Source organism: Oreochromis niloticus, linkage group LG12 (genome assembly GCF_001858045.2).
Source record: "Oreochromis niloticus isolate F11D_XX linkage group LG12, O_niloticus_UMD_NMBU, whole genome shotgun sequence".
Taxonomy (NCBI): Eukaryota; Metazoa; Chordata; class Actinopteri; order Cichliformes; family Cichlidae; genus Oreochromis; species Oreochromis niloticus.
Genome location: NC_031977.2, coordinates 1,473,700 through 1,490,923, shown reverse-complemented (window position 1 = coordinate 1,490,923; position 17,224 = coordinate 1,473,700). Strand labels below are relative to the sequence as shown.

Genomic DNA, 17,224 nt, shown 5'->3' with positions numbered 1-17,224 from the left:
CAAGTCCAATCAACTGAATTTACCATGGGTGGAGTCCAATCAATTTGTAGAAACATCTGACAGATCATCTGAGCTCAATTCTGAGTGTCATGGCTAAAGCTGTGAATAAATATGTACATGTTCTGTGTTTGTTTTTTATCTTCAAAATGTATTCACTTGGTCATTATGTACAGTATTCTATACATGTAGAATTTCGAGGTGAGAAATTTATGTAATTGAATATCGAATAAGGCTGTAACATGACAAAATATTGACCCAGTGAAGTGCTGTAAATACTCTTAGAAGGTGTTTAGCATGGTGACATGGTGGATCTTCAAATGTAAAATATACACACCACTGGCTTCACAGAAGAAAAAAACATCATCCATGTTATACATTTTGCTGTTTTATTTTTACTTTAACACTGATTAAGACACATTTCAAAATAAACCTGATCCCATATCCAGCCTCATTTCTCTTATATACATAAACAAACACTGTAACCATAAACATTGATGGGAAATATACATTTGCTTCACACACACAGTGACACACAGTCTTGTAAGACCGTTACAGTCTCAGTGTCGACAACTACAAGTGTGCTGACCCATTAATTTCACTCATAAACCAAATAATATTTCTAAACAACAAAACCAAACTGTCAGTTCTTTCTGAACAGACTGTAATGTTTTGGAGTCGGGTGCCTCGTGCACAGATCTAAAGAACACCGTACATGGCACAGTTTCAGTAAAAACACCACCAGTGTAAAAATCATTATCATTTTGTACATAGTTGAGATATTTATCTACCCTGTGCATATTCTGTTAAATGACATTGTGTAATACTGTATGTATACTTTAATACTTTTTTACTTTTTAAAACATCTAAACAGCTATAAATAACACAGGATCCTATGAAGGCACATACCTGTACATTCACTTTAAAGGGGCCATTTAGGGATTTCAGACTGTTATTAAACACTATGGGTGCTCTGCAGAAATATAAACAAGCCTGTTTGTCATGAATAACCACATTTATTTCACCAGCATAGTCCAGTCAACACTTACATATTAAAGGGCGTCCAGTTTGCAAGACTTGCAAATAAAACCTTTGAATTTACAGTAAATAGTGCAGGAACATTTTTATTCTGTTAAATTTATATATGTCATGCCTTGACGATTTGGGATGTTTGCTTGGGGTGTCTATTTCTGCATTTACAACTAAACTCTGTGCATACAGAGTATACAGTTAATGACCAGAATTATGTGGACATTACACTGCTTAAGATAATAAACAAAACTCTGAGCATTAATGTGTAGGCATAAAAGCTTCCCTCCCCATAGTTCTCATTACCCAGCTGATGTTTTTAACAGTCTGACTGAAGACATTTACTTGTTCAGCAATATCAATAGCATTTGATATTTAGGTGTAAGTTTTGGCATTCCACTTCCTTCCAAATGTGCTGGATGGGCGTGAGTTCTTCCACAAAACAATTAAGAACATTTATGTTTGGAATTAACATACAATGACATGTTGAAACAGAAATTTGTAAGCACATAACTGAACTGAAATGTTCCTTTAGCAAAAGAAAAGACCAAACCATGAACAATTTCCCAGAACCTTCCTTAAGTGTAAGAGTTGTCGGAGCACCAAAACATCTGAACTATAACACAGTCTGCCAACACGTCTTTCTATACATCTTCTGCAAAATAAAACTAAGCTATGATATATTACAATCACTTGGGTTGGTTCATCATGTTTATTGTAACCTACAATCAGTAATGTTTTTCGCTTCATGCCAAAAAATCTGAACAACCTTCATTAAGAACTGTCTCGAGTAGAACAACAACTATGTGTGAATAAAAGTCCTGTTCCACAGTGGAAATCCGGCACCTCACTAACCCAATAAAACAGAAACAGATATGTATATACTTTTGGCCACCGATCTGTATTAGGGCAAATGTAATTGGCTGGAGGAAACAAAATCGATCAATGTAAACTTCAAACATGAAACATTCACAATATTCAGCTGTGACTTGTATGTCACTTGTTTGTGTTTTTCCATGATTTTTAATGTTTAACATGAGTGTATGACCTGTGCACCATCCATTAACTGTAAAGAGTAAAAGGCAAGTGAGCAGGTGAACAGGACTACAAATGCACAGACAGTGCTTTCAAACTTTAAAATATTCCTGTAATTGTTAACTTGAATGAGAAATTCTTTACATTACTCTCGAGGTCAAATTCAGTCTAATCAGTATTTATGAAACTATATAAAACAACGAGCTTAAATTAAGCGAAATGTTTGGTCGCTGGCCACAGTGTATAAACATTGGAATGTATAAACCTATAACATGTAATAATGGTATGTGTGTTTCCTTTGTGTATTCACGTCCACAAATACAGATGTGACCTCCTCAGACTACAGCAGTAACATTTCTACAACAAAACACTCTGACATGTAAAATATATCAAAATAAACAAACATAAAAACAAATTCAGTGGTTTCAACTTTTGCAGCAAAGTAAACACAGCATAGAGACACACAAACAACAATGACATTATAACTATTCAATAATAAAGAGTGGATAGTGTGGTTGATTGTGTTGAGTCATACAGTGCACATTGACAATATAATACAGCAGTCAGTTTTTTTTACTTCTACTTAGGCCACAGTGATGTCTAGCCACACGCTCCATTTGGAGTTCTGATCTAATTTTTCATCACACAAACTTTCCAGAGAATTCTCATTCCCAACGCGCAACATCCCGACGATCTGTCACAGACCGAGGTGTCTCATAGTAACGCGAAATGAGATGGATTTTCAATTGAATCCAACAGAATGCCACTGCTCCAGCCATGCCCTAACAGCTGGACCCTATCAGATAGTGTTTTCTAAAGTGATTCATGGTCAGAACGTAAAACACAATGACATGTACAGATTCATTCCAAATGGCTCTCATGCCTCTGAACATATCGAGGATTTGTCACATAGTGTCGGTATGTTACGTGTTGGGATGAGAACGTGTTGGAACTTTCTGTACTGTTTTATTCACACAAACCCGAGCCAGATGTGCTCCTTGAATAATACTGCATTTTACTTTGACCTCTTAACATCCACCAGGTCACCAGCAACACAACAAAGGCGAGGGTTAGAGTTAGGTTTGGGTTTTGGCTTCTGAAAAACTACGACTAAGTCTCATCCACTCCTTTGGCATTGCAGTTTTTTGTTTGTCTGTTTGTTAATAGCTTTTCCACTATTTTCAAATTGGAAAAATTCTATAAAAATTCTGTAAAAAGGTGTGATATATATCAACTTACCCAAAACCCAATGCCTAGCTGTAGTTGAGTCGCTCGTAACCTGATTGATTTTAAAAAGTTAACAATGCTCTTTTCCAGTGGGACATCATTTATATTAGGCGAGTGTAATCCCTGGCAGCATTTTTGAATTAGAAATTCAACATCAAGGTAATTTAATTCAAAATGCATTCTTTCAGACAAAAAAGCTTCACTGTGGATGGAAAGAAAGAGGAAAATCAGATGGCAAAACCCAATATGGCAAAAGAGATGACAGATATAAAAATGACGTCTGGCTCCAGAAAAATCTAAAAAAAACATAAGCACGCAAACTTCAGTGTGTAACTAAAACTACCACAAATAGTGGGGAACAAAGTAATCTGCAACATGCATGGATCAGCCACAACATTAAAACCTAATGTTGGCTTTTTCAGTTAAAACCTTGGGTCTGTCATTGGGACTAGCAGCAGACATTTTGGTCCGTTTAGCTTCCAGTGACGGTTCTGATCACGTCCCATAAAAGCTCAGATTCAATTGGGACCTGAGCACTTTGGAGTTCAGCTCTATGTGTTGGGCTCTGTGGTGCTCTCGGTCTACTCCTGAGCCCTTGTTGTGATACAGTTTTTTTCTTCCTTTGTTTTTTCTTTCCTTTTTATTTATGCAAAACAGATTTAGTGTTGGGACCTGAAAAGCAATGCCCAACTTTTCAGAGAGCTAAACATCGAATGACAAAAAGTCTTTCTATCAGCACAGTCTGAGTTTGCCTCTGCCAGCATCCACGTTGAAGTCTTCACCTATAAGTTGTGAATGTCACAAGTTTGTGATACTGATTATTTCTTTACCTCTTTCCTTGTGCAAAGGATAACACTGAGGACTATTTGATCTCTCGCCCTTAATATGCATCCTTTGGATGTAAGTCTGTGAGGAAAGGCTTCACACCTTAGATAAGCCTCTCTTCTGGGGGCACTTTGAGGACGCTGCCCATTTCCAGTCTGGCCCCAGCTACCTCCTGTGAGCTGGGGCTGTATGTGCCCTCTGACTGACGCTTCTTTCGTGCTGTCATGATGAGAAAAAACACCACCAGGATGGCCAGTAAGACACATAGAGTGGTCAAAGGAATGGTCACTGCCAACCATGGAACTCGCTCCATTTGTTCCTCTTTCTGCAAGAGAACAGCACAGACCAGCTTAGTTTTAAATGTGGATAAAGATTCAGACTGACAGAACCTGAAGCACAATTTCAAGCACTGCTCTGGAAGTTTAATCATATTTTCTCTTGTAGCTAAAGGAAACCTGACTCAAATAAAGGCATTTCAAACTGCAAACCCATTGAGCAGAACTAAGCACATTAACTTACAGCTAGTTTTGGTGAATGGAGCTGTGTGTCACTTACATTGCTATCGCAAAGTGTGCCAGTGTATCCTGACACACACACACATTGGAAGTGGTTGAGTCTGTCCAGACAGGTGGCACCATTGAGACAAGGGCTGGACTCACACTCATCTATTTCTGTCTCACACCTGAAACACATCAGCAAGGTTTTAGCACAATACTGACTGACAGAGCAGCAGCTCACATGTGCCCTTCTGACCTTTCTACTTAGATGTGGTTCAGATGCACTTTTAAAAGTACAGGGTGTGGAAGAGGAATGTGTGCAGTGTCGTACTCTTACCTGGCTCCAGCATATCCTGGCTTGCAGGTACAGTTGCCCCCAGAGTCACCTCCAATACAAACTCCTCCGTTAAGACACTCAGTGTTCGCATTGCATGCCACAGGAGGAAAACGCCATCTATTAGACACACAAACACATTTTCTCAAAGAGGCTTTCGACAGCAGAGCTTCAGCTAATGATTATTTTTAGTAGCTGAAGCTCATTAGCTCCTCCGGTTATTGGTTATTCTGTTCCGTAAAATACTTGACTGGAAAAACAGACAAGTCTTTCAGAAGCTGAAACCATCAAATGTTTGGCATTTCTGTTTGTTTCAGATGACACTGATCACCTAGTTTACTAATTTATCAATTTTTTATAGAGTGTTTAAGTACTATTCTATTAAAAAATAATAGTTTTCAGACCACAGGTATACTGAAAAAGGGGTAAAACACAAACTTAAATGGTAAGTGTTACCTGAAGCTAAGCTTCAGTTATAGTTCTATAGCATGAGGTCAACTTTATGCAGCAAAGAGAAAAAAAAATCACACAGCTGTAAGGGTGAAAACGAAGAATAGCTGTAAAGAGAAGCAACCTTATTACAGCTGACAGCTGACGGAGAAAGTCCAGGCGCAAAAAGGAATGTGTCAAATGGGATGTAAACTAGGATCGGCAGGGCAGAGCACTTGAACTAATGGTAGCTAATTCTAGCTTGTGTGCTAATGCAAATTAGTAGATAACAGATGTAGCAATGTACTGAATGGCTAATAAAAGCTGATTCATCAAAACATCTTGGGTTTATCTTGCTTGCCTTTACCTGATAGGTGCTTTAAACAGTAAGGTTCTAAAAAAAACAATGCCTGTTTTGTGGTATTTAAAGTACAGTGAGCTAGCTGCTTTACTATCTTAATATTTCATGAAACAGTGGTTCACACATTAGACCAGCGGTTCCCAAAGTGGAGGGCGCAGAGCCATTGCAGGGGGGGCGCAGTATGACTAAAAAAAAAAAAAAGAAGGCTTGGACTTGGACTAGCATAATGGACACATTTTTTGATGGGGATCCCACACAAACGCAAAGCAGAGGTTTAAGCATCGCCAAATATGCTTCCAAACCAACATCCTTCCAAGCCGAAGGCTTAGAACAGGACCTGTCGTGCCAAGGTAGGTATCCCTGTCAGAATTAGTTTCCCCTGCGTCGGGAGCACACGCTGGGCTGTCCAAATCACGGACAAACAGTATCGCACATTCTTGATTTCTAGTTCACAAACACTTCTAATAACGACTAACTACTCCTGAAACTTTGGAGGTTTTAGCTTTTTATACAGTAACGTTACAGGAGGATAAAAATAATTATCAGGCAAAATGTCCTTTGTTTGTTAAAATAATACCGTCCGATACCCCGTGAGAACATTAAATATATAATTTTCTGTTGTAACCCTCTAACTGAATGGTAATGTAACAACACTTGTTTTTCACTTTTGCACAAAACTAGAACATCACTACTTCCACGTCTAATTGTCTGTAATGGAGGCAGAGTAAACTGGATCTGCACTCCATGCCCAGCGAATGCTTGCAATGCAGGAGTAACACATTCTGTCGGTGATACCTACCTTGGCCCAACACTGATTCTTCCACAATTTGTTCCCCCGGTTCACATCACGGACAAACAGTATCCCACAGTTGTTTTTAAACCCATTTTGCACAGAGAGACATTTTTTGAAAAATGTATTGATAGCAATGTTGAATAATTTTACACAGTGAAAAAAAAAAAAAACTATACGTAAAATAGAAGATTTTCTTGTAAAACAAAGGGGGACCTAGCAAGAAAAGTTTGGGAACCACTGCATTACACAATAAATGCTATAACAAACTGCTATAAATAAGTAGCCAACTGACAAATCGATCTGAAATAAATCTCTGCATAATGTTCAGGCAACCTGTAATCATCTTTTGAAAGAATAATTTTAAATTCTTTAAGAATGTTAATAAAAAAGTAACAACTGCAGGAGAAATTTCAATAGAGAGGACTATTGCCTGAGTCAGCGCAGTCAAAGTTTTGTCTGGTGCAGTTTTGCACATTTTAAAAAAATGCGCTGTAAAGAAGCTGAAGGCTATACTCACTGGCAACGCTTTCCTATGTAGCCAGGAGGACACGAACAGGTGTGAGTTCCCTCTGTTTCAACACAGTCTCCTCCATTCTCACACTTGAACTCCAGACAGTTATCCACCTCTTCCCCACAGTCTTTCCCTTTGTATCCAGGCTCACATTCACACTGGAAGTCTGCCAGGAGGTCTTTACATGTACCATAGACACAAGGAGTTGAAGAACACTCATTTATCTCTGTTTCACACAGCTCCCCCTCCCATCCAGGTGTGCAGCTGCAGTTAAACTCATTAAACTGGTCCTGACACACACCCTGGTTGAGACAGGGCTGTGAATCACAAATAGGTGCACCATGGCACCCTATGCTTGGCTCATGACCACCCACTCTGGTGAATCGGCTCATCTGAGGTGGATCTGCTACCTTTATGAGTGGTAGGTAGACCCCACCTAGCCTCACCTCTCCTAAACATCCTGTGTATTTTTCTGCCAGCCAGATTTTGGTGTCATTGAGAAAGTTGAGGTTGCCACTTATTCCAAAGCTGACACCAGCTCTCTGTCCATCTACGGTGAGGCACCAGCGCGATTCTGACTGTGTTGGGTCAACCATAGTAAGCTGAATGTGATGCCATGCCCCATCAGCGATTGTCCTGTCGCCCATGAAGGCCTGCAACTCTGCACCATCCCCACTGTCCAGTTTGACCAGCAGGCTAGAGTTGAGCAGGCCCAGGCAGAAGACCTCGGTTGTGTTGACAGAACGCAGCAAGATCCCATTCTCATCCCGTGTTCGTATGTCCATGGTGATGTTGGTCACGGAGCTCAGCAGGGAGCTTTGGGCAATGTACTGGAGAGAATTGTCTTGAAAAATGGCTTCAGTTAAACCTGTGAGGGGACAACGTCATGAGAGTTACTGGCACTGACAAACAGGTATATTAGGTAACAATAAAAAAAAAAAAAAATGCTGATGGTTCAGAGACATCACGTTAATTTTCACCTCCACCAAGGAGGTCATTGTTTGATTTGTCTGTTGGTCTGTCAAAAAGTTTCCTGAGGGATGTGGATAAAAATTTGATCAGAGTTGAGACTTCGCCCACCTTAGAAGTCTTTTAGAGTAGAATTTTGACTCAGGAAGTATTGAATAACACTGTAAGACTGAAATTAGAAAACTTGGAAGACAGTGACATCATGTTAAGAAAATAACTAATCCAGGGCCAGATATCCTTCTGGACCTGCTTTATGCAGCAAGTCTTCTGTGGCAAACACTTCGTAAAAATGGGAGGAAAAATTACTTTTAGAATTAGATGAACAATAAAAGTGATTTCTGCTAAGTGATTAAGTCTCATTCAATCAGTCACACACACACACTCTTAGAGTGCTGTTATCTAACTTTCACAGACTCGGGGTTCAAGTATTTTGTCCAAGAAGACTTTGACACATGGACTGGAGGATCCAAGGATCAATCCACTGACCTTCTGACTGATATACAATCTGCTCTACCAATCCATAGTCTATCATATTTGATACATCAGATTTTTAGTATTTAAGTCTTCTACATCAGTAGTGTGATTTCTTACTCTCCCCCCAAAAAACCTAAATAAATTGCAAAATTCATTTTTAAGCACAAAATTGCAAAAAGAACCCACCAGAAATATCAAAGATTGTTTAAATTCATATTCAGATTATTTTGATTATTTGAAGAGCTAAATGATTAGCTGTAGCACTAACAAAGTAAAGAGTAACACTTGAAAATCACTTGAATGACTAAACAATATACAGGGTGGGCCATTTATATGGATACACCGTAATAACATGGGAATGGTTGGTGATATTAACCCTCTGGGGTCCAGGGTATAATTGGCTGTTTTTGACTACTTTTGATTTTACTTCTATATTTCACCTTTAAAATATGTTTTTCTTGCCTTGTTTGGTATCATTATTTTCAGCACAACCTCAAATATCTTAAATTTGAGTTATTTTTCATTTTGGCATACTATATTAGCACAGTTGATCTAAATTCAGACAAAAAATTCTAAATCCAAGTAGAAAAAAGTTATATTTTCTAAAAATTATGCACAAGTTTTGCAAACAACAAAGTTATATGGTACTATTTACCTAAAAATGCAGCCAAGGCCTCAGGCGTTTTTTATATAACCATTTAAATCTATTTACAGAACAATCAGGTGTGCTGCATCAAATAAGAAGGCACACAAATTATTTGTGCCAGTCCAAAAAATGTAGTTTGTGTTCAGTATAAGACAGAGGAGAACACCACAGGCCTAAACCCTGCAGGTCTGACAGCAGGAGGTGCATGAGTGCAGTTTTCCATGTGGGAACAGCGTTTACACTGGAATCTGCCTTTGACGGCTTTTTTAGAGCAAATATGAAATTCAGCAGTCTAACCGACACACAATACAAAACAATAACTACACAACAAACTAACTATAGCCTCCAAACACGCTAAACGTCACTAATGTCTCACATATGAAAACTCGCTCTCTCTCTTTCTTTCGCTCGCCCGCTTTCCGTCGTGGGTGTCACTCCTAAAAACGTCCCCTTCTCCCTAAACAACCAAATGTCACATGTTGCGATATCATTTTTTTGATTGGTTATTAGTTATTTACAAGTTTCTCTTTGTTCACAGCCATTGACATGTCGAAGAGGTTAACACGTGAGGAGCGGATCGAAATTGTGTTGATATCTGGTGAACGCAGTAACCGGGTCATTGCAGCAGATTCCAATGCAAGACACCCTACGAGACCACCCATCTCCCATGCTACAGTTAGCTAACTGCTTGCTAAGTTCCGTGAAACTGGTTCAGTGTTGGATTTGCCAAAATGTGGACACAAGAAAACTGTCACTAATGAAGAAACATCAGCGGCTGTCCTAGCTTCATTCACCAAGAGCCCACAGCCTAGCATAGGGCTGGGTGATATATCGAGTTTTTTAAAAATATCGATATATTTTTATACGAGATATAAGATGTGACAATATCGATATAGTCTATGTTACGTTATAATCAGTGTTGGGACTAACGCGTTATTAAGTAACGCGTTACAGCAACTACGTTATTATTGTGGTAACGAGCACGGTAACTAGTTATTATGCCAAAATCAGGAACGCGTTACTCGTTACTGGGATTTAGATAGGCTCGTTATTCGTTACTTCGTGTGGTGGCTATCGCGGAGCTTCCACAGTAACATTAGCAAGTGGTGGAGGCCAGCAGGTGGATGAGAGAAAGTGGAGGCAAAAGGAGAGACCCGAAGCGGCCGCCGCAAGAGTGTCAGGTGAACTGAACTTCTGGGTCAGATATAAACCAAGTTAAGGTGGAGTTTATTTTCATTATGCTGACTTTTTCGTACTGCGTGCTAGCTAGCATGACGGAGTTTCTATACAGCTGGGTGGGTGCTATGTTACTGATGTTGAACTTTATTTTGTTCATACGGTTAACTATTAGAGTTGCCAACCGTCCCGTAAAAAACGGAATTGTCTCGTATTCAGCTGATCGGCTTTTCTCTCTTGTTTGTTTATCGCCCACTTTGCGCCAGAAAGAGGAAACCAGCGAATGTCACGTTAAACAACAGCAGCACGTTTAAGCTTGATCAGCTGTTGTTAGAATTTATTTAATATTAATTTCTAGTATCAGCTGATGTTTGCTGGAGCCACAGCTGTAAAGCTGCTGGTCATGATATCGGTTTGGTTAACTGGTGAGAGGGAAACATGAAGATGAAACCAGGAGATGTCCTTACTGAATCATCAGAGCTGAACAGCTGATGGAGAAACAGGTTTACCTTTTAGGTCACATGAATGAGTTGAAGTTATGAACTGTTTCTGAGAGACAAATAACACCAGGATCCTTTTCTAAGTAGCTGACAGCTGGTAACTGTGCAGGGGCGGGTCTAGCAAAGTGATGCCAGGGGGCCAAGTAGGGCATTAACAGGGAAAGGGGGGCACAAGGAAATACTTTTCATTCTTATTCTCATTTAAAATGTCTAGCTTTAATAAATAATTATCTGAGTCTTACAACAAACGATTGATAGATTGATACATATATACCATCAAGACAGTGTACATCACTGTCACAACGGTGTTTGTTTTCATTCAAAGGCTTTATGATTTTTCCTATAATGGTGGGCCGGTCTCTAGTCAAAATGCCCGGGTCGATTTTTTTGTCCCAGTCCAGCCCTGGATACAGCTCATCTGCAGTCTGGTGTTACCTACATCTTCCTATTCAGAAGGCAGAATTTCTGAGTTCTGAGTACAATCAAAAGCACCACGACTGCAGTTTTTGTGTTGGATGTAAAAAGCGCACATGACGCTGTGACGTAGGCTAGAATCATGGCGGCAGTCGACGATGGTCCAGGCGTGGGATTTCTCTCGTGGAAATGTGCACATTATTTTTTCCTTTCTATTGGTAGGTGGCACAGTGCACTTGTGGCAAGTAAGCAAGCTAGAAGACTGGCAATCTTGCTGGGTATCCAGTTACAGAAGCAACACATTAACAAGAGAAGTCTGAGTAAAACCAAAGTTACTTTCCGTAGTAACTAGTTACTTTTAAAGTAACGAGTAACTTGAAGTAACTGAGTTACTTTTGATGGAAGTAACTAGTAATGTAACTAAGTTACTAATTTAAAGTAACTTACCCAACACCGTTATAATTATACTAATTAGACTTGTGGAGCCACAAGTTTGCCTCTCTTTCGTCCACTTTTGTCTCTATGCAACGTTACTCGGCCTCGCCTCTCTCCTTCACTGAACACAACTCCCCCTCCTCCCCCACCTGCAGGCAGCGACAAGATGGGCATGGCAAATCTCCGTTAACATGTTACTGCGCATCGCCCCCTGCGTGGGGCTGGGCGCCGTCAACGTGTTAACGAGCTAATGAGCTAACCACGCTAATGCTATGCAGCCCACAGGGGCTGCACGGCCTAAAATCCTTTCATTTTCTCAAAAGTTGACAGCGCCCCTTATGTATGAATTCTGGTTGCGCTTGATGACCGCGAACCGATTTTATGTGATACACAGCGCTCAGCAATACGTCAAAAAATGTTTTAGTACGACTTTGGTAAGCTACGAAGCTGCACCGCTTGATGGATTGTCGGAGCATTATGGCTACAGAGGAGCCTCGCGGAGTAATACGTACTGTGCGTCAACGTAATATTACCGTACTGTGTGTGTATAAGGACCATAAATGGCACCTGTTAAGAGACATGGTTACGAAGCGGATTTCAAACTCAAGGCTGTCAGTCATGCAGTAGAAGTTGGGAACAGAGCAGCTGTGAAATCTGTCTTTGTTATTATGCTCAGCTTCTTTTAGTTTACATTTTGACTGCACAATTGTGAGCTTTTTGTTATGCATGCAAACAACATTGTTTTCTTTTATTTATGGAGCATTATTATTTAATAAATGCTCATAAGGGCGATCGTGGCTCAAGAGTTGGGAGTTCGCCTTGTAATCGGAAGATTGCCGGTTCGAGCCCCGGCTCGGACAGTCTCGGTCGTTGTGTCCTTGGGCAAGACACTTCACCTACTGGTGTTGGCCAGAAGGGCCAATGGCGCGATATTGCAGCCTCGCTTCTGTCAGCCTGCCCCAGTGCAGCTGTGGCTACAACTGTAGCTTTCCTCCACCAGTGTGTGAATGGGTGGATGACTGGATGTGTAAAGCGCTTTGGGGTCCCTAGGCGGGACTAGTAAAAGCGCTATACAAATACGGGCCATTTACCATAATTTATTTTTGAGTAATTTTTTCATGTACATCTACGCTGTATGTTAATAAAAGTGCGTGTGTGACACCTGGGACACAGCTTTGACTAAGAACTCTCTTTTGTTCTTACTTTATGGCTTTAAAAAAAATATCGAGATATATATCTTATATCGCCATCCAGCTAAAAAAATATCGAGATATGAATTTTGGGTCATATCGCCCAGCCCTAGCGTAGCACTCGCCGCATGTCACTGGAGAGTGGCATTAGTCGAACATCCCTTCGGCGGATATTAGCTACTCACAAATGGCACCCTTACAAACTCCAGCTACTGCAGCATCTCAACGAGGATGACCCAGATCGGCGTACAGAATTTGCAGAATGGGCAAAACAAAAATTGGAACAGGACCCTCAGTTCACGCACAAGATAACAGTGATGAGGCAAACTTTTATGTGAATGGTGAAGTTAACAAACAAAACCACCACTATTGGTCTGACACTAACCCACATTGGATGGATCCCTCCAAGACTGTTGGAACAACAAAAGTGATGGTTTGGTGTGGTATATGGGGTACAATGATAGTGGGTCCATTCTTCATCACTGGAAACCTCAAGGCCACTGGATATTTGAAATTGTTACATGATGATGTGTTTCCCTCTTTATGCACTGAAGCTGGCACGTTCCCTGAGTTTTTCCAGCAAGATGGTGGACCACCACTTTATGGGTGCCAGTTCCAAGCATTCCTAGATGAACAGTTTCCTGGAAAGTGGATTGGTCGTCATGGGCCAGTTGAATGGCCCCCAAGGTCTCCCGATCTGACCCCCTTAGACTTTTATCTTTGGGGTCATCTGAAGGCAATTGTCTATGGTGTGAAGATACGAGATGTGCAGCACCTGAAACTACGGATACTGGATGCCTGTGCTGGCATTTCTCCTGCGGTGTTGCTATCAGTGTGTGAAGAGTGGGAGAAGAGGGTTGCATTGACAATCCAACACAACGGGCAGCACATTGAACAAATTTTATAAGTGGTCAGAAACTTGTAAATAACTCATGAAAGAATAAAGTTACGTTGAAACCAAGCACACCATTGTTTTTCTTGTGACAATACCAATAAGTTTGATGTGTCACATGGCCCTCTTCCTATTGAAAAAAAAAAAAGTTGTATCCAAGATGGCCGACTTCTAAATGGCCACCATGGTCACCACCCATCTTGAGGAGTTTGCCCCCTTACATATACTAATGTGCCACAAACAGGACTTTAATATCACCAACCATTCCCATGTTATTACGGTGTATCCATATAAATGGCCCACCCTGTAGATTCTGTAGAACCATTTTATGTCTCGTGTTGCTCTCTGTGCCACTTCAATGCTGCTACAGAGTAAAAGCCATATAAACTACTTCAATATGATGCAACATAATCTTTCTGCACCTGCTACAGAACTGTTAAGGTCATCGAGTCTCTTCGTCGATAAGGAGGATCCCATGAGATGTCTTCCTAAAAATCTAATGTTAAAAACTTTAATAAAAGATTCCTGATTTAAAAGAAAAAGAGCAAAAACAAATAAACCTGACCTGAATCTCTCTGGTTTGAAACAACACAGTTCCAATCACTGCTAAGGGATTACTCACACTCATAACCATCCTGTAGCTCCATGCAGCGCACTCCCTCAGGGCAGGGCTTTTCGACGCACCACAAGCGAATCTCACATAGTTGACCCCGGTAGTTAGTGGAGCAGTTGCATCTGAAGTCATTCCAGGTTACCTGACACTGTCCACCATTGAAACACGGTTCATCCTGTGTACAGACAAACACAGATGGATGGATTAGACCATTGCTTGTAAAATCTCTCACCTGATGCGACCGCATAGGTTAAGGCTACAAAGAGGATTGAGCGCTAACTTAAAGATCAACGGGATTCTCAACCAGATCAATGATAATAGGGTTATCACAACCAAGCTATTAGACAGTCCTGCAATTGCCATGAGATAAAAGAGCCATATATTTTCTCATAAATCAACTTTGCAGCATGTGTCTGTAAAAAATAAAAAATAAAAAATATATATATATACATATATATTATGGGTGCAACAATACTCGTATCGATATTGAACCGTTCGATACAGTGCTTTCGGTTCAGTATCATGTATCGTTCATGTATCGAACAATACAAAATTTTTTATTTATTTTATCAACTTTTCTTCTGACGATGCTGTCTGTGTTGAGCGCTCAGTGGATCTGCGTTCGACTACTCCGCCTAGGCTGCACCGTCGAGTGCAGATCCACTGAGCGCAGCACAAGCTAGCAAGACAGAAGTTAAGCTCGTTGCAACATGGCAATTGAACCTCCCCCACCCTCATTCAGATCTGGCGTTTGGAACTATCTTGGTTTTCATGTGAAGCATGACCCTGATGGTCAGCGCGTCATGGACAAAAGTAAAACAGTATGTCGGATGTGCCACGCAATGCTCAATTGGTGGGAACTAGTGTGTTAGCGCAGTTAGCATGTTAACGTGTTGACACCGTCCAGCCCCACGCACGGGGCGATCCGCGGTAACTCGTTAACGGAGATTTGCCGTGTTATGGCGTTAACGTCATTTTAACGAGATTAACGCTGACAGCATTAGTGGGAACACAATGAATATGACTGCACATTTACGCCGACATCATCCTAGTGCAAAGACAAGTGGAAGCAGACAAAAACAACAAGCACGCATGCTACAAACTTTACCCGAGTCATTTAGACAGCCGTCAGCACATGATTCTCCTTATGGGGACCTGATATGTTTAATATGCTGCTGAGAATATAGCCCAGAAGAAGTGTATAGTATAGCTTTTATTTTGGAAAGAGCCCTTTCTCTGTAATAAACTCTTTTCCAAAGATGAGTGATTTCTCGATCAGATAGATTTATTTTTTTAATTATTTTGTTGTTTCAGCAACATTAAATTTAAAAACTGTACTTTTGAGTTAAAATATATATTTATAATTTTAATAAATGACAAATTAAAAAGGCATGAACATTTTTTTGTATCAAAAACATATTGAACCGTGACACCAAAGTATCGAACCGAACCGAACCGTGAATTTTGTGTATCGTTGCACCCCTAATATAGATAGATAGATAGATAGATAGATAGATAGATAGATATATCATTATATAGGTTTTCCTAAACAAGAAACCTCACTGTGAGGCGACTGTGCTTACCAATCCATCACCATAATAAATAATTATAAATAAAACTATAAATCATGAGAAATTAAACAGGGATGCACCACATTCTTTACCTTGCATGTATCATCACTTTGGCATCCTGGCAGCAGGTTATCCTCGGTGCTTGCCTGGTAAACCTCCGTCTCCTCTGGATAACCTTCAGCAACCAGATGCTTGTGATCCAGTCGAATGTCCTGCAGACAGCCCTTGAAGTTTCCACCCCAGGCATTCGTGCTCTTGCCTGCAGGGAGCCCTCCAACATATGCCACATCCCCGGCTTCTACACTCACATTTCCTAAGGCACGATTATTGCCCGCTTTGGGAAAAACCACATGGCCACAATGTACCTTTACAATCACCAAATTATTTTTCCCATCAGTAACTGATCTCGCTTCTGAGAGAAGCGTGGTGTGAGGACTGTAAATAGCAACAGTGCCTTCTTTCAGGTAGATGGTCAGGTACGCATCTCCTTCTCGATGAAACTGCAGGAGCATGCCATTGTGTTTGAGGGAGCGCATAAAAAACGAAATGGTAAAGTTGTCACCGTGAGTTTCTGATATGTTGAACATAGAATAGCTGGTGCTGTTTTCATGTCCAAAGGTCCAGGAAGGGTACTCTGAAGTAGGGGGAAGAAGGACAGAGTTTTAGTATTTTATCTCATGCACTATTAGATTTTATTATATTTATTATTTAAATGTATTAGTTTTTTTTTTTCATATTAAGATTTTAAGTACTAAACAAATGACAAGCACTGTTACATGTATGAATCAGGCTAATTGCTTAGGCTGATTGCAGAGGGTGGTTAGTTAGCTTTTCAGTAGCATCAGTAGCATTTACTATTACATTCTTTCTTTATGATATTCTAATTTCATTATGATTATTTGTGTGATATATCATATAAGATGCTAAACAAACAGTAATTTCTTTAATTCAAAAACTAAAAATAATTGGCTAAACTACTTTAAATTAATGCCAAGTTATGCAGTAACCACAACTGCAATAAAAAGGTGTTACTCAGTTTTTAACTAATGCATTTTGGGTCATTTTCTGCTTTGTGAATACATAATATTTTATTACTTTATATTCTGTACTCGGTATTTTTGAAACAATTTCATACAATTCCATTTTATTTTATTTCTATAGTATAAACAACAACAACAATCACCTCAAACAGAACCTAATTTGAACAATACCCAGCTTTACTATTCCACCACTGCAATGAGAAACCATTTTGAAGACTCATTAATTGTGTCGTGGCCTGGACTTTAACATTTTTAACAGAGATTTT

General features: G+C 40.0%; 1 protein-coding gene across 1 annotated transcript in view; it reads right to left on the bottom strand.

Moving 5' to 3' along the window:
- Window positions 1-372: 372 nt before the first annotated feature.
- crb2b (crumbs cell polarity complex component 2b) overlaps window positions 373-17,224 on the bottom strand; it is a 35,158-nt gene continuing 18,306 nt past the window's right edge. Inside the window, exons 8-13 of the mRNA XM_003455044.5 lie at window positions 16,011-16,552; window positions 14,357-14,522; window positions 7,045-7,906; window positions 4,948-5,064; window positions 4,669-4,795; window positions 373-4,438 (exon numbers count right to left, since the gene is read on the bottom strand). Coding sequence (XP_003455092.1) covers window positions 4,217-4,438; window positions 4,669-4,795; window positions 4,948-5,064; window positions 7,045-7,906; window positions 14,357-14,522; window positions 16,011-16,552 — 2,036 coding nt within the window. The 3' untranslated portion in view covers window positions 373-4,216. The remainder of the gene's footprint in view (window positions 4,439-4,668; window positions 4,796-4,947; window positions 5,065-7,044; window positions 7,907-14,356; window positions 14,523-16,010; window positions 16,553-17,224) is intronic.